The following is an 18,534-nucleotide window of genomic DNA, read 5'->3' as shown; positions in this document are numbered from 1 at the left end:
TAAGATATTTAGCATGTAACATGTTCTAATAAGTGTCTACCAAGTTTGTTCAAATAAAAGCCCTGGAGTCTAAATTGGCCCCGCCCCGGGGGTCATTGATTTTCCCTATATGCATATAGTAAAAACTTAAAAAATCTTCTTTTAAAGAAGTCAAAGAGCTATGGCTAAGATATTTAGCATCAAACATGTTCTAATAAGTGTCTATCAAGTTTGTTCAAATAAAAGCCCTGGGGTCAAAATTGGCACCGCCCTGAGGGTCATTGATTTTCCTTATTATGTGTATAGCAAAAACTTAAAAAATCTTCTTTGAAAAAACCCAAATAGCTCGAGTTAGATATTAAGCATGAAGCATCTTTTAGTGAGTGTCTACAAAGTTTGTTCAAATAAAAGACCTGGGGTCAAAATTGGCGCCGTCCCGGGGTCATTGATTTTCTTTATATGTGTATAGCAAAAACTTAAAATCTTCTTTGAAAAAACCCAAATAGCTATAGTTTAGATATTAAGCATGAAACATCTTCTAGTAAGTGTCTACAAAGTTTGTTCAAATAAAAGCCCTGGGGTCAAAACTGGCCCGGCCCCAGGGGTGTCATTGTTTTTAACTATATGTGTATAGTAAAAACTTTAAAAAAATCTTCTTTTAAAAAGCCCAATGAGCTAGAGCTTAGATGTTTAGCATGAAACATCTTCTTATGGGTGTCTACCAAGTTTGTGCAAATAAAAGCCCTTGGGTTAAATTGGCCCTGCAACGTTGGGGGGGGGGGGTTTGGAGGGGGGCCTATATACAGGTGAGCGACCTCAGGGCCATCATGGCCCTCTAGTTTGATGTACCTGCTGGAAATTTGGACAAGGGGTTTAATTTCTGATCCTGAATTGAATTTTGATATGAAGTGGCCTACTTTTGATATATTTGATATCGCTTTACCTACATTTTATATGCCTGAAAGGGCATATTATGTTATAGTCCCCCTGTCTGTCTGTCTGTCCGTCCATCTGTCTGTTAGCAATTCGGTTTCCGGAGCATAACTTAAGTTCCATTTCACCCACATTATTCAAACTTCATAGAATGATTGTCCATATTGGGTATGAGACCCCTATTGATTTTGGGGTCACAAGGTCAAAGGTCAAGATCACTATTACCATAATACTGAAAAAAGTTTCCGAAGCATAACTTAAGTTCCATTTGGCCCACAATATTCAAACTTAAAAGGATGATTGTCCATACTGGGCAAAAGACCCTAGTGATTTTTGGGTCACTAGGTCCAAGGTCAAGGTCACAATTACCTTAAAACCAAAAACAGTTTCCAGAGCATAAATAAGGTAAGTTCCATTTGGCCCACTATATCCAAACTTCATAGGATGATTGTCCATATTGGGTAGAAGACCCCTATTGATTTTGGGGTCACAAGGTCAGTCACTTTTACCTTAATACTGACAACAGTTTCTAGAGCATAACTTAAGTTCCATTTGGCCCACAATATTCAAAATTCATAGTTTGATTGTGTATATTGGATAGAAGACCCTTATTGATTTTTGGGTCACAAGGTCAAAGGTCAAGGTCACTATTACCTTAAAATTGAAAACAGTTTCCGGAGCATAACTAAAGTTCCATTTGGCCCACAATATTCAAACTTAAGATGATTGTCCATATTAGGTAGAAGACCCCTGTTGATTTTGGGGTCACAAGGTCAAAGGTTAAGGTCATTATTAATAACTTAAGTATTAATCAACCTACAGCTGTGAAATCTTACAGGATGAACAGCTAATTTCCATGTCTTACAAATGCTTCATCCTTACAAAGAAAAACAAAAACACTTTCGGGCATATAATGCTCCGCCTAGCAGTGCTCTTGTTTTGTCTTTATGTACAGACTTGAAATTTGGATCAGGGGTGTAATTTGTGTAATTTTTGATGTTGAATTCAATTTTGAATAGCTGACCTACTTTAGGTATTATTGACACCATTTGACCTACTTTCTTGTATATTGACATTCAGACCAGGCTTGTAAATTCTGATGCCAAAATGAATTTTGATATCAACTGACCTACTTTTGATATTTTGATATAATTTGACCTTTATTCTTGTGTTTTTATACGCCCAAAAACGAAGTTTGGGGGGGTATATAGGAGTCACCCGGTGGTCGGTTGGTCGGTCGGTCGGGCGGTCGGTGGGTCGGTCCAGACGTCCGTTGCATTTTCCTTGTCCGGAGCATAACTTGAAGACTAATGGTTGGAATTCAATATAACTACATACAATAGTCAAGCACATTGAGAGGAAGTGCAGTGCACAAGAACCATAACTCTATCTTGACTAATTACAGAGTTATTGCCCTTTGTTACTTTTCCTTGTCCGGGGCATAACTTGAAAACTACTGGTTGGAATTCAAAACAACTTCATACAATTGTCAAACACAATAACGGGAAGTGCAGTGCACAAGAACCATAACTCTATCTATAGTAATTACAGAGTTATTGCCCTTTGTTGCTTTTCCATTGCTTTTTTTTTGTCCGGCATATAACTTGAAGACTAATAGTTTGAATTCAATATAACTACATACAATGGTCAAGCACATTGAGAGGAAGTGCAGTGCATAAGAACCATAACTCTTTCTTGACTAATTACAGAGTTATTGCCCTTTGTTACTTTTCCTTGTCCGGGGCATAACTTGAAAACAACTGGTTGGAATTCAAAACAACTTCATACAATTGTCAAACACAATAAGGGGAAGTGCAGTGCACAAGAACCATAACTCTATCTAAAGTAATTACAGAGTTATTGCCCTTTGTTACTTTTCCATTGATTTTTTTGTCCGGACCATAACTTGAAGACTAATGGTTGGAATTCAATATAACTACATACAATGGTCAAGCACATTGAGAGGAAGTGCAGTGCATAAAAGCCATAACTCTATCTTGACTAATTACAGAGTTATTGCCCTTTGTTACTTTTCCTTGTCCGGGGCATAACTTGAAAACTACTGGTTGGAATTCAAAACAACTTCATACAATTGTCAAACACAATAAGGGGAAGTGCAGTGCACAAGAACCATAACTCTATCTAAAGTAATTACAGAGTTATTGCCCTTTGTTACTTTTCCATTGCCTTTTTTGTCCGGACCATAACTTGAAGTCTAATGGTTGGCATTCAATATAACTTCTTACAATGGTCAAGCACATTGAGAGAAAGTGCAGTGCACAAGAACCATAACTCCGTCTTGACTAATTACAGAGTTATTGCCCTTTGTTACTTTTCCTTGTCCAGAGCATAACTTGAAAACTACTGTTTGGAATTCAATACAACTTCATACAGTTGTCAAGGACATTAAAAGGAAGTGCAGTGCACAAGAGCCATAACTCCATTTTGACAAAATACAGAGTTACTGCCCTTTGATACTTTTCCTTGTCAGGAGCATAACTTAAAACGTACTGGTTGGAATTCAAAACAACTTCATACAATGGTCATTGAGCACAATAAGAGGAAGTGCAGTGCACAAGAACTATAACTCTATCTTCAGTATTTATAGAGTTATTGCCCTTTGTTCCTTTTCTTTGTCTTTCTGGACTTATTACAGAGTAATTCAATTAAACTTCATCAATGGCCAACCACATTGAAAGGAAATGCAACATATAAGAACCACAACTATCTTTAATTGCCCACAACCATAACTCTATATTTCAATTCTTTTACAAGGTATTCTGTTACTAGTAACATCCTCATTTCCGAAGCAGTCTTGTGGGGGTATTAATCACATTTAGTGATAGTTCTAGTTTGACATACAGACTTGAAATTTGGACTAGGGGTGTAATTTCTGATGCTGAATTGAATTTTGATATCAACTGGCCTACTTTTCATATGTTTTACAATGTTTGACCTATTGTCTTTTTTTGAGGTACAGTTATGTTACCATACAGAATGTATAAAAAAAAAAGTTGTCTCAAACTGTAAACTTCGAACATCTACACCTTACATGTTTTGCGATAGACATTTTGTGTTTTCAGTCAAAAAGTTATTAAAAAAACTGTCCAGTCAAAATTAATCCTGCTCTAGTGGTCATTTATTCTGCATTTATTCTACATAGTCTAATAGGAACACACTTGCAACATACATATTTTTAACAAAGCCTTTCCAAAATATTAGGGGAAATTATTTCAATTTATATAATGAATAATGAAATGATGGGTTAGATGAGTGATCTAGGGCCATCTTAGTGGCCCTATTGTTTATTATGAAGAAAAAAAGCTTAAACAATCAGTGTTGTGAAAGTATATTACTAGAGGGCCAAATTAAAGTTGAGCTGAACTTGCCGAAAGAGCAGGACTTGCCTTTCATCAAGTTCTGTTGAAAAATAATTTCCAACACTGAAAAGCAGTTGTTTCTGGTGAGCGACTCAGGGCCATCATGGCCCTCTTGTTATCTAGTAATTATACCCCGAAGTTTGGAGGGGTATATAGAAGTCACCCGGTGGTCGGTCAGTCGGTCGGTTGGTCCAGACGTCCGTTGCATTTTCCTTGTCCGGAGCATAATTTGAAGACTAATGGTTACAATTCAATGTAATTACATACAATGGTCAAGGACATTGAGAGGAAGTGCAGTGCACAAGAACCATAACTCTTTCTTGACTAATTACAGAGTTATTGCCCTTTGTTACTTTTCCTTGTCCGGGGCATAACTTGAAAACTACTGGTTGGAATTCAAAACAACTTCATACAATTGTCAAACACAATAACGGGAAGTGCAGTGCACAAGAACCATAACTCTATCTAAAGTAATTACAGAGTTATTGCCCTTTGTTACTTTTCCATTGCTTTCTTTTGTCCGGACCATAACTTGAAGACTAATTGTTGGAATTCATTATAATTTTATACAATGGTCAAGCACATTAAGAGGAAGTGAAGTGCACAAGAACCATAACTCCATCTTGACTTATTACAGAGTTACTGCCCTTTGTTTTTTTCCTTGTCCAGAGCATGACTTGAAAACTACTGGTTGGAATTCAAAACAACTTCATACAATGGACAAGCACAATAAGGGGAAGTGCATTGCACAAGAACCATATCTCCATCTTGACTAATTACAGAGTTACTGCCCTTTGTTACTTTTCCATTGCTTTTTTGTCCGGAGCATAACTTAAAGACTAATGGTTGGAATTCAATATAACTTCATACAATGGTCAAGCACATTGAAAGGAAGTGCAGTGCACAAGAACCATAACTCCATCTTGACTAATTACAGAGTTATTGCCCTTTGTTACATTTCCTTGTCCAGAAAATAACTTGAAAACTACTGTTTGGAATTCGATACAACTTCATACTTTTGTCAAGGACATTAAAAGGAAGTGCAGTGCACAAGAGCCATAACTCCATTTTGACAAAATACAGAGTTACTGCCCTTTGATACTTTTCCTTGTCTGGAGCATAACTTAAAACGTACTGGTTGGAATTCAAAACAACTTCATACAATGGTCAAGCACAATAAGAGGAAGTGCAGTGCACAAGAACTATAACTCCATCTTCAGTATTTATAGAGTTATTGCCCTTTGTTCCTTTTCTTTGTCTTTCTGGACTTATAACAGAGTAATTCAATAAAACTTCATCAATGGCCAACCACATTGAAAGGAAAGCCAACATACAAGAACCACAACTATCTTTAATTGCCAACAACCATAACTCTATATTTCAATTCTTTTACAAGTATTCTGTTACTAGTAACATCCTCATTTCTGAAGCAGGCTTGTTGGGGTATTAATCACATTGAGTGATAGTTCTAGTTATTATTGTAAGTGCAATGAATTATAATGCACATTACGCCCTAGAAACAGTTTTATTTTCTTTAGGAAGGGCAAAAAATAGTTTAGTAACATGTAAATAATGGTTTTAGCAGACAATATAGTATTTTGACTTCCACACAAAATACTAGTACTTAATCACTTAAACTGTTCTAAGTGCCGAAAAGCAGCAGAAGCAAAATATGGTTCAGGTATTTGACCGATGAGTAACATTTTTGGAAAATATAATATGACAATAAAAAAACTTTTTGAAAATAATGTATACATGAATATTTTGTGACTAGATTGTATAGTTCTAGTGTTATACTGATACAAGGAAACAATCACTAGGCTGGTGAATTTATGTCTGTTGTTTGACAGATATTTTTCCATACTATGTTTTTTTGTCTAAATAACCAATTGTCAATGCTTCAAATTTATAACCAGTTACATTTTTGTATCCTTTCAGTATCTTCTTTTGTTTATTCTTTTAGAAGATATAGTATCTTTAAGCCTATTCGATATTCTCTGATTTGACATGACTCTCCTACAACAATCAATGTAGACTTCTTTTTGTTGAAAAGTACTGCTAGCACAGGTGATAAATCTTCTATTTTAAGTGTTTTTTGCTGTGTCACAGGTAATGTTTTCAGAAACATTTCTCCATACTTCTTTCCAAATATCATCTTGTCTGCAGACATCATACATAGATATGAGCATCTTCCATCATAATAGTAGAATCTTGTTCTAGTTGGCTTTTGTTTCATATCCGTCTTACTAAATGTATATATGTTTGTATCTGCATCAATTAAATCAAAAGTATCTAAACTGATAAGTATCTTCAATGGCTTACAAAACTGTCGACTTTCAACTTCCTGATTGTTATATATTGACAAACATTCACCTTTTTTACTGTAAACAATAACATGATATTTGTGTGTCATGTTATTAGTTAAGGGGAGGGGCGTTTTCTTTTCAGGCTTTTCACATTCAACCCTACAACAAACATACACTGTATTTTCAGTAGGGTCACAATCAATCTTGGTGCATTTTCCTTCTACTATAGGAAATGATGACTCTAAAGTCATGTTTTCATCAATGGTTACAAACTGAACCAGGTTTCTTTCCCTTAGCACAATGGCAACCTCATGTGGTTTTGTTACACACATACATTCTGGGGTATCATTTAAATCAATATAATCTTTCACCTCTAAATTATCTCTCAGTCGTTTAAGCTTGGAATTATTGGCATCTGTGATTACCACAGTATTGTCAGGTAGTTGACATATTCCATTTATACTGCACTTGTTACTGTCAGTTTGGCATGTAATATCTACAGCTTGTTTGAGTTGTAGATAAAATACAGGACTTTCCTTTGTTTCTTCAACAACATTTCCAAATGCTGTGATTATTTTAGGTATGACTTCATTATTAAACGTGTATGAAAGGGATGTCTGCAGCCAGTGTTTAGAAAGATCTGTTTCAACTTTCTGCACCTCTTTTGAAAAAATCTGGCAATTCTTCATTGTTATGAAGGCCTCAACTTCATGAAAGGCTGCTCCCTTAATATGGTTGAATCTCTTTGTCAGTTCTGACATAACTGTGTCTAGTTCTTTGATATCAGCCTTGACTGCATCTTGATGTTTTGCATGAGCTTTTTGGAAATTTTCTCTAGATGTATTTGCTAGAACTTTTATCCTTTGTATTAACCTCTCTTCATATTTATCAATATCAGCCAAGATCTTTTCTTTTTCCTCTGTCATTATCTTTTAAGTGGTAATTTCGATATGCTTTTTCCTGATTTGCAGATGTAATGAACTTTTCCAAGGAAGATTTTAAGTCACAAAATTCTTGACTTTCTTTAATTCCCTCTGCAACTGTTTCTATCTTGTTTACGTCCTTGCATGACCTATTTAATGTTAAACAGTAACATATTGCAGTCATATTGAAAAACTTAAAACATTAATCTATAAATTTAAGATATTTGTTTAGTGACCCATTAGGGGCGTCCGTGGCCCAGTGGTAAAGGTCGTTAACTTCAAACCACTTGCCCCTCACAGCTGTGGGTTCGAATCCCTACAGGGACTTTGGATTCTTTCATGTGAGGAAGCTATCCAGCTAGCTTACGGAACGTCGGTGGTCGGCAGTCCCCCTCATCGCCAAGAAAATTGTGGACATGTGAAGGCTAAAAATGGCCTCAGGTCGATCTTAAGGTAACGTGTAACCAACACTGAAAAGCTTTTTACTCTGTCTCATTGCATTGAGAAGTTGCAGCAGTTTGAAATCAGTTTTGATTGAAAAAAAACAATGCAAAATAGTGATTTTTTTGCAATTTTGAGATGTCCCCCCCCCTTGCCATGGTAACAGGAAATTTAAGATTGGGCATGCTGTTACCGAAGTTATGGTTCAGTCAATATTTGTGCCAAGTTTCATCAGTATTGAAGTATTTTACATAGTTTCATAGCAGTTTGAACTTGTAACAGGAGGCTTTTCAATGAAAACGGCCATTTTTCACAATATGCTCATGTGGTAAAAGTTTAAGACCAAACTAAAACAAACAAGCAATGAGAAAATTAATCAAATATTTGCAAATAATTTCAATTCGCAAAAATCACAAATATTTCCATGTCGCAAAATAAACCACTTTTACAGTAATGACTTTCAATCAAGAAAGGAAATCTATCAGTTCAAATCATTTTTTACCTGGACTTTTTAAAAATAAAAAAGTAAAGGTATTGTTATAGTCATGTCAGCGTTCCCAATTTCGTTGCCATTGCCCAAAGCAAACTTTAACCTTGATTATAACTTTTTAAGTTCTTGGTGTATTGTCTTCATACTTGCCCACAAAAATCATTTTGACAAGATCTTTAAGTAGACCAGACTAACCTTGACCTTTATTCATAGATGACCTTGACCTTCAAGGTCAAAATCCTAAATTTTGCTTTTTTTTGATGATTTTTGCTATTAGTGGCTATAATTTTGTTGTTTTTGAATGGATTGTCTTCAAACTTGGACATAATAATCTTTTGGAATAGACCTTTAAGTTAACCAGACAGACCTTGACCTTCACTCATACATGACCTTGGCCTTGAAGGTCAAATTATTGAAATTTTCATTTTTTTGCTGTAACTGGCTTATAACTTGTTATTAATAAATTGATTGACTTCATGTAACAAGTATTAGCTTTTCCAAAAAAGCTTGGAATCGATGTTCAGCCATGAATATAGAAATAATATTTCATTTCTTGCTAAACACCTTTATTATGTGGTATGAAGGTCAAATTATTGAAATTTTCATTTTTTTGCTGTAACTGGATTATAACTTTGTTATTAATAAATTGATTGACTTCATAATTTATATTATTAAAAAAACATTTTTTAGGATAAGACCTTTATGTATATCAAACTCAAAATGGCCTTGTAATAATATGTAACAAGTATTAGCTTTTCCAAAAAAGCTTAGAATCGCTGTTCAACCATGAATATAGAAATAATATTTCATTTCTTGCTAAATACCTTTATTATGTGTGGTCAACACATAAAGCCAACAAAAATACTTCATTTAGTCTATCATTCCGTCTATACGTGCTCAGTTATATTCTGATATATTTTTTGTTTGTTCTGGATCAGAATGAAGGAGATATTGCCCATAAGAAAAATATCACACTAACTAAAAGCATAGTACAATTAGTAAGACTACATGCGCAACTTAATCAGTGCATCAATCAGCAAAAATAATAAGCTTCTTGCGTAATTAACAACAGTTACTTGCTACACATTAAAAATGATGTTGTGAACATTCTGTAAATGGAATTTATGTTCTATACTCCCTTCGAATGCTTTGCGTGTTTTTTTTCTGAAACAGACTATAACTGACCTGTTGATGCAATAAAAAAAACTCATAGTATTAAACTCGCACGGGTAAGAGCAATAATGAAGTTTTTTTCTTTAAGTGCTAGTTTTGAAAAGAAAACAAAATATACTGTTATTATACCCACACCACAAAATGTGTTGGGGGGGGGGGGCTATAATGGATTCGCTTTGTCGCTTCCGTCGGTCCATCCGTCTCCATTATTGTGTCTGCTCTATAAATCCTATACCAATTGAAGGATTTTCTTCAAACTTGGCTCAAATGTTCACCTCAACAAAAGGGGATGTGCAGAACCCATGTTGCCCATGTGTCAGCTCAAGGTCAAGGCCACAATTGAAGGTCAAATATCAAACAATCAAATATTAGACAGTATGTCGTGTCCCTCTGTAAGTCCTACACTAATTGAAAGATTCTCTTCATTCTTGGCTCAAATATTCACCTCAACAAGGTAATGTGCAGAACCCATGTTACCCTTTTGCTGGCTTAAGGTCAAGGTCACACTTGAAGGTCTTTAAATTGACTTAGAAAATATTCTTAAATTTTGACATGTATTTGAATATTTCTGAAACTAGAAAAGGTATTTGCTTGAAACTTAAAATATATATAAAGTGTCACAATTAAGATGTGCAGGTCAAGTTATATAACTCTGTATTGCATTTTGACAAAGTTATGACCCTTTTTAAGTCTTCAAATTTACATACAATCAAATATTAGACAACATGTCATGATTGTCTGCTCTATAAATCCTATACTAATGGAAGAATTTTCTTCAAACTTTACTCAAATGTTCACCTCAACAAGGTTATTTGCAGAACCAATTTGTGCTATCTTAAGGTCAAGGTGACACTTGAAGGTCAAAAATTGACTTAGAAAATGTTCTTAAATTTTAACATGTACTTGAATATTTCTGAAACTAGCACAGATATTAGCTTGAAACTTCAAATATATACGAAGTGTCGCAAGTAAGATATGCAAGTCAAGTTTCATAACTAAAAAATGGGGGGGGGATAACTTTGTATTGTATTTTGACAAAGTTAAGTCCATTTTTATGTCTTTAAGCTTATTTACCATAATACTTCTTAAACCAGAACAAATATTCACTTGAAACTATATAATATAATAAACACTAATTGAAATCATTGTCAAATTTAATTGAACATTAGCTAAATCTTTGTTAAACAGTGTGTTTGATATTTATTAAAGAAAGGAATGGACAAACAAGTGTTTAACTGTCACACAAATTTTGCAACACACTTCATCATGGTTTTTGCAATATCTGTCAATGAAATGTCCATCATGACTTTTACATTCCACAGTAACTGTTGTCCTCTCTGCTTCAGAGCATGGAGTACAGTTAATTATCTCCTCAGACCCAGTAATCCCAGGTGTTGCTACCTCTTTCCCTGCCATATCTCTGCTGACGGTTGCTACAAACACAGCAATGTTTTATAAAATAAACTTAATGATTTTTACTTCATTGTCTTTACAATATAAATTATAATCAATACTTAACCACATAATTAAAAATGACACAATAGAATCTTTCAAGTTTATCTGTGATTAACCTCTTTGTGTATCAACAATAAATGAATAAAGCCCCATGAACAACTTGATATATGTTCAATTTAGAGTGAAATAATGTTTGTTTCCCAAACTGTGACTTAGAAACTAGATATTTGCATGTGATCATTGACCTACAAATGACAGGGTGAGAAGACAGAGGAGGAAGTTGGTAACTGACTGTTGCAAAATCTTGTTTGTTTTAAACTATATGTACAGACAAACCTGTGTTAAAGAACAACAGTTACTTTTCATTGGTAAAATGGAATAAAGTAACCTCCAAATACAGACCACTTGTCTATAAAGACTATAAGTATTCTCCCACTTTGATGGTCTTTATTCACAGGTTTAACTGTATTTATATTTCCAGTACTGTTGATGATGAGGATGAGTTACTATACGGAGATGAAGATACGTCCAACATGGATACATCTGCTAATATCAGTTTGAAAGAGGAAACAAAATCTAGGTAATGTTTACTACTTGAATTACTATATCATACTTTTAATTTGTAATTATCCAATAGTAAATTTAATAATCTACTGATTAGGGTAAGCAGTTGTGTTTTTGAGAAAGGAACTTTTCACTCATTCAGGAGGTTAGTACTGTTTGGTTCAAATAGTTTGTCTATAGGCTGAGAGCTTACTACACAATCAAACTAAAACAAATTTTGTATAAACTAAATCTTAAATTATAAATAATGCATTCAGTGATTATACAAAATTGATAACAAATCTTTGTTACACAAATTTTAAAGGACACAAATTATTGGTAATGTTTTCAGATAGAATCTTGAGACTCTCAGGACTGAATTTAAAACAATGGAGTATGTTTCACTGCCAAGTATATCTACATATATACCTATAATATCACTTGGTATAAAATCTTGAATAACTTTAAACCTGACCCTGCTAAATTTGTAGAATGAACTTGTCCGGATACGAAATTTGGAACAGTCCATTTGAAGTACAAAGTAGGATTTCAAATTATTGAGAAGCTGGCAGAATGAAAACTGGTCCTAGTACACACATGTACAGACTACCCTTATTATATTTTAATTGCAAAGGTCATATCTTTTTGGTTAAAGTTGCTTAAAATATTGATTGTTTATTTTATATGATAGCAAAAAGTCTCGGAAGAAGGAATTGAAGATGTCATATTGGGTAGCTGTTGCACGAGAAAATGGATCTTTAGAAGTTTGTATTTTTTAAAATATTAACGAGATATTAAATTAAGTATGATAGGATCAGCCATGTATAAACAAACTTGACAGTTTCTTTTCCTAGGCAGTTTACTTTTCTTTTCCTAAGCATTTTTTCCAGATTAAAATGAATCCAAACAAACAAACAATTCTCCATTCATTTGAATTAAAATATGGCAAACAATACATAAAATTAAATATGAATAAAAAATTATATATCCAGTGAAAAATGATAATGTACATGACTTTGTCAAAATCTAGATGACACCTCTCAAGAGACTGTTATGTCTTTTGTGGAAGAGACTGTTATGTCTTTTGTTTAAAAGATTGTTATGTCTTTTGTGGAAGAGACTGTTATGTCTTTTGTGTAAAAGATTGTTATGTCTTTTGTGGAAGAGACTGTTATGTCTTTTGTGTAAAAGATTGTTATACATGTCTTTTGTGGAAGAGACTGTTATGTCTTTTGTGTAGAAGATTGTTATGTCTTTTGTGGAAGAGACTGTTATGTCTTTTGTGTAGAAGATTGTTATGTCTTTTTGTTTAAAAGATTGTTATGTCTTTTGTGGAAGAGACTGTTATGTCTTTTGTGTAAAAGATTGTTATGTCTTTTGTGGAAGAGACTTATGTCTTTTGTGTAAAAGACTGTTATGTCTTTTGTGGAAGAGACTGTTATGTCTTTTGTGTAAAAGATTGTTATGTCTTTTGTGGAATAGACTGTTATGTCTTTTGTGTAAAAGATTGTTATGTCTTTTGTGGAAGAGACTGTTATGTCTTTTGTGTAAAAGATTGTTATGTCTTTTGTGGAATAGACTGTTATGTTTTTTGTGTAAAAGATTGTTATGTCTTTTGTGGAAGAGACTGTTATGTCTTTTGTGTAGAAGATTGTTATGTATTTTGAGTAAAAGATTGTTATGTATTTTGAGTAAAAGATTGTTATGTCTTTATAGTATCATCAGTTTATATCTCAGTAAAAATAGTTATAGAAATTTTAACACACTGACAAAGTATTTTTTTATTCACAAGAAGTCATCATAAATAATGAAATATTTCAGATATTGAGTTTACCAGACTTTAAGATAGCATACTATGTGAAGACGTTCCCCATTGGACAGAAAGTATTGGTTGACACAGGAAGTTTAAAAGAAATAAGTGCCAGCAAATCTGGGTGAGATATCTTCTTATTGGATAACATTCTTTTATAAATTATATATAATTATAAAGTTACTAGGCAACATAAATAAAAACAATATTCTTTGTTTAAAACTAAAATTTAGCAGCAGCTGTGTACGTCGGATATATAAAATATTCTCAGTTGTTGTATGAAATTTTATGAATTTTTTTATGAAAGTTATAATGCACATAATTATATAATATTATGTGTATCTACTTTTAGGTCTGGGTTGAGTCAAGACAAGACAGTTACTGACAGCATGTATAATATACATGAGGTGTTACTTGTTGGATTAGGACAGCGGAAATCTAGACCATACCTGCTGGTAAGATGATAAATGTATTTTATTTTAGAGAATAATTGTTGGTTGTGTAGTTATCAGTCCATGTATGTAGAGAAGCATGATTTGTAAACAACATTATTAGGGGCATCAGTGGGCAAGTGGTTAAGGTTGTTGACTTCAAACCACTTGTCTCTCATTGCTGTAGATTTAAATCCTGCCAGGACTTTGTATTCTTTTATGTGAGGAAGCTAGCCAGCTAGCAGATGGAACATCAGTGGTTCTACTGAGGCACCCCCTCATGCCTTAAATAGTGTACGGAGGGTCTTCCTCTACGAGTTTAGCTAGAAAATGGCCATATGATCTCTACAGTGTTGGTGCAATGTAAAACCCAACAACAACAACAACAAAAAAAAACCCAAAAAACCAATGTTGTCATTAATGACATAAAAGAGGGATTCACAACATTCAAGTTCATTTAAGAAGTTCCTTACCATGCTCTTAAATGGACCTGTTCATCTGGCAATATGGACTAAACCATTTATCATGATATGCCAGCTTAAGTTGATCTGCACTGGTCACATGGGTGATATGGACTTAATCATTTATCATAATGTGCCAGTTAACCTTGATCTGCACTGGTCACATGGGCAATATGGACTAAATCATTTATCATGATATGCCAGCTTAAGTTGATCTGCACTGGTCACATGGGCAATATGGACTTAATCATTTATCATAATGTGCCAGTTAACCTTGATCTGCACTGGTCACATGGGCAATATGGACTTAATCATTTATCATAATGTGCCATTTAACCTTGATCTGCACTGGTCACATGGGCAATATGGACTTAATCATTTATCATAATGTGCCAGTTAACCTTGATCTGCACTGGTCACATGGGCAATATGGACTAAATCATTTATCATAATGTGCCAGTTAACATTGATCTGCACTGGTCACATGGGCAATATGGACTTAATCATTTATCATGATATGCCAGCTTAAATTGATCTGCACTGGTCACATGGGCAATATGGACTTAATCATTTATCATAATGTGCCAGTTAACCTTGATCTGCACTGGTCACATGGGCAATATGGACTAAAATCATTTATCATAATGTGCCAGTTAACATTGATCTGCACTGGTTACATGGGCAATATGGACTTAATCATTTATCATGATATGCCAGCTTAAATTGATCTGCACTGGTCACATGGGCAATATGGACTAAATCATTTATCATGATATGCCAGCTTAAGTTGATCTGCACTGGTCACATGGGCAATATGGACTTAATCATTTATCATAATGTGCCAGTTAACCTTGATCTGCACTGGTCACATGGGCAATATGGACTTAATCATTTATCATAATGTGCCAGTTAACATTGATCTGCACTGGTTACATGGGCAGTATGGACTCAATCATTTATCATCTTGGTCTGCACTGGTCACATGGGTAGATTCAGTTGCCGCCAACAGGCTATTTAAGCTGTAATATTTTATGGTATGAATAAAATTTCATCACTAGTTGTCATAAATATAGTAAACGGGTCCGGTCTACAAAGGCGTACAAGGTACAATATATGATCATCATGGGTATTTTAATGTGCTTTATTTTCAGGCGAGGGTAGAAGATGGTTTATTGATCTATGAAGCATTCCCGTATTATCAGTCAAAGGAAGACAATCACCTTAAAATACGATTTAAGAAAGTCCAGCATAATTTGATCCTGAAGGAACGTAAAGTAAAGTTCCGAAAGAGAGGCGAAGAGATCTTAGATGAATTTGATGAATTTAAAACTGATCAAGGACAGTGGTTCCGGTACTTTGACGATATTTCAGGCTATAGTGGTGTAAGTGCAGTAGTTTATAAGATTTTATTTATTTTAGACAATACAGGCTTGAGATGGATGTATATGTAATACTCCGTAATGAGAACATCAGTGAAAATATCTGTCTTTCTGTATGTAGTAATTATTCTGTTCTGATAAAGACAATACTATGTTGACATTCTGTCATTTTATGAATCCCTTGATTATGTTTTACATTATGAATAAATTTTGAGCCTAATTTCTATTACTGTTTTCCTATTCCACTAATTGTGAATCTTTTACTTTTGTAAGAAAGCATGTAAGGGCAATAGCTATAATTTATCATGTTCCATTACCTTTCTTTTATAATAGTGAAGTGGAAATCAAGCAGATTATTGTGAAAATTATAAGAAAATGTTATCTATTCTTCCTGTTTTGGAAAGCTTGTCCTTTAACATAAAATGTTATTTGCTTATTGCTACACTTCTACCATCCCATATAGTTTTTTTTTTGTAGACTGTATGTTTATATTGCAGACTGTATGCTTACATGTATGTATTATTTCAGGTATTTATTTGTGGACCATATCCACACTGGTTGTTTATGACTCAGAGAGGGTCCCTCAGGATACATCCCATGGGAATAGATGGTGCCATCACATGTTTTGCTCCATTCCATAATGTGAATTGTCCCAAAGGTTTCCTCTACTTTAATAAACAGGTAATTCAAAATGGACAAATGTGATTTTTAATGAGATAATGCAACTTATTGTTAGCATTTAAATTTCAACATTTTTTTTAGCCTGACTAAATGAAGAATACGAGGACTATTGTACTCACCCAGGTATCAAACTTTGGTTAAGTTTTTACGTGCAAGTTGGTATCTCGAAAACTACTAAAGGGAATGGGTTGAAACTTCACACATTTGTTTGATAGTATAATAGAAGGTCACTCCCTAAGGCCCATAACAATTACCTGGATTTTGACAGAATTGTGACCCCTTTTGATCTTAATAAATTCTACATTATCCAGGCTCATGTTTTGCTATTAAGCACTGGGAATAGTCAAGCACGCTGTCCTATTGACATCTCTTGTTTTGACATCTATTAATTAGTGTGTACAATATTTGAACCTTAGATGGCTTTTCTTAAGTACAGGAGGCACACTTACAATTGTATCCTAGCATATTAATTTGATTTGTGTTCAATTACTTCTCATTGTGAATGTGTAACAGAGCAAAAAGGATATAAATCTTGGTATCTTTTCATGTGTATATTATAATTAAAATAGTCAATTTGTTTTGTAATTCAGATCATTTTGTTTTGTTTTGTTTTCAGGGGGAGCTACGGATTTCAGTATTACCAACTCATTTAACATATGATGCTCCATGGCCTATACGTAAAGTTCCATTAAGATGTACACCTCATTTTATCATTTATCATACAGACAGCAAGGTAGGCAAACACAGCTGTCAATTCTTTTCTTTAATCTGTAGCTGTTAATCCAAAATGGCTGTAAATGTATATTCATTCAAGTAAGCTGTATGTCCTTAAGAAACTGAAGTCTGAAACTTAAAATATATTGGTTTTTTTTTTCAAGTTCTACAGGGAAATTCTTTATATTTTTGAATAATATACCATTGTTAATTGATTGTATTCTCAGTCTTTCATTTACAAGACCACTTTAATATTTGTTTATTAATACTATTTTAACTCTTTGGAGATAACTGCAGTACTGATTTGACTCTTCTACAGCAAGGCCAGTCAGTACTGTGTTATTGTCTATAGCAAGTAATATCTTGGTCATTTTGGCATTATAAATATTTGATCCTTGAAATTTCATTTCTATTTCAGACTTATGCTGTGGTCATGCATACACCAGATATTGGTAACAAATTGCCCAAAGTTACATCAGAAGAAAGAGAATTTGATGTCTTTGAAAAAGGTATAGAATAAAATTAATGAAAATACCTTTTGAAAAGTGCTGAAAAAGCATTTCCACACCTAAGATTTAACAAAGCTGTTGATTGATATTCTGTTACAAAGAACTGAACTTTTGCCATCAACTTTTGTATTTTTAAGCATTCATTTAATACCTTTTAATTTAGAGAAATGCAATATATTTCTAATTCAATACATGTTAAATGTGAAATGAAAACATAATTATGATGTTTCAGATAGATTATAGTAATTTGTTAATATCATTGTAAATAGACTCAAAAATTACAGATTTGTATCGTTAATTTCAGATGAGAGATTTGTATATCCGACAGCACAGAAGTTTTCTTGCCAACTTTACAGTCCAACATCGTGGGAAGTTGTGCCAAATACACAGTAAGTCTATTCTAAATTAATCAAAGTCCAAGTGCCTTATTTTGCATCTAGAGTACATACCCACATGCCCTAGAATTGTAACCAGGTGTTCTGTTTGCTATAGGTAAAAAGGTGTTTGTTAATTGATTAAAATGAAAGAAATTACTGGAAGTAAAATAAAGTGATGATACAGAGAAATTTTCACAAAATAATAAATCTACTTAAATGTATTAAAATTAGAAAGCAAGTCATCATTTGGCTACTGGAATTCATGGTGTAGTATAGTACATAAAAGTAACTCTGTTACCACGGTATCGTTTCTGTTCTTAAGGTGACAACAGACACTTTCCGTGGTACTCAAATAAATGTAATTTAAACCAAGTTATTTTAGTAATAATTGTTATTTATTTAATCTTTATGCATTAAATGTCGCTGATCAGCATAAAAAATAACAAATTTGAAAAAAATGCTTTTGTAAATGATTGATTTTGAATAAAAATCCTAAAATTTTAAATCGTCATATCAAAGTCATTTTTTATTTTTTTGTCATCAAACTTT

General features: G+C 33.6%; 2 protein-coding genes across 2 annotated transcripts in view; one reads left to right on the top strand and one right to left on the bottom strand.

Annotated features, from left to right (window-relative positions):
* LOC132742542 (cleavage and polyadenylation specificity factor subunit 1-like) overlaps positions 1–18,033 on the top strand; it is a 34,782-nt gene extending 16,749 nt beyond the window's left edge. Inside the window, exons 3-11 of the mRNA XM_060730976.1 lie at positions 11,562–11,660; positions 12,315–12,387; positions 13,445–13,557; positions 13,786–13,888; positions 15,477–15,707; positions 16,233–16,385; positions 17,002–17,118; positions 17,518–17,608; positions 17,913–18,033. Of these exons, the coding sequence (XP_060586959.1) occupies positions 11,562–11,660; positions 12,315–12,387; positions 13,445–13,557; positions 13,786–13,888; positions 15,477–15,707; positions 16,233–16,385; positions 17,002–17,118; positions 17,518–17,608; positions 17,913–18,001 (1,069 nt within the window). The 3' untranslated portion in view covers positions 18,002–18,033. The remainder of the gene's footprint in view (positions 1–11,561; positions 11,661–12,314; positions 12,388–13,444; positions 13,558–13,785; positions 13,889–15,476; positions 15,708–16,232; positions 16,386–17,001; positions 17,119–17,517; positions 17,609–17,912) is intronic.
* Positions 5,733–11,054, bottom strand: LOC132742541 (uncharacterized). Its single transcript, XM_060730975.1, has 2 exons — positions 10,851–11,054; positions 5,733–7,670 (listed from the first exon to the last, which is right to left on the bottom strand). The coding sequence occupies exon 2, from the start codon at positions 7,522–7,524 to the stop codon at positions 6,244–6,246; it is 1,281 nt and encodes a 426-aa protein (XP_060586958.1). The 5' UTR covers positions 7,525–7,670; positions 10,851–11,054; the 3' UTR covers positions 5,733–6,243.
* Positions 18,034–18,534: the final 501 nt, after the last annotated feature.

Source organism: Ruditapes philippinarum, unplaced genomic scaffold, assembly GCF_026571515.1.
Source record: "Ruditapes philippinarum isolate M1 unplaced genomic scaffold, ASM2657151v2 ctg7228_1_1_1_1, whole genome shotgun sequence".
In the NCBI taxonomy this organism is placed as follows: domain Eukaryota; kingdom Metazoa; phylum Mollusca; class Bivalvia; order Venerida; family Veneridae; genus Ruditapes; species Ruditapes philippinarum.
This window is presented reverse-complemented; position numbering and strand designations above follow the sequence as displayed.

Coding starts and splice junctions, on each gene's coding strand:
- LOC132742541 (XM_060730975.1), bottom strand. CDS start 7,524: ATGACAGAGGAAAAAGAAAAGATCTTGGCTGATATTGATAAATATGAA.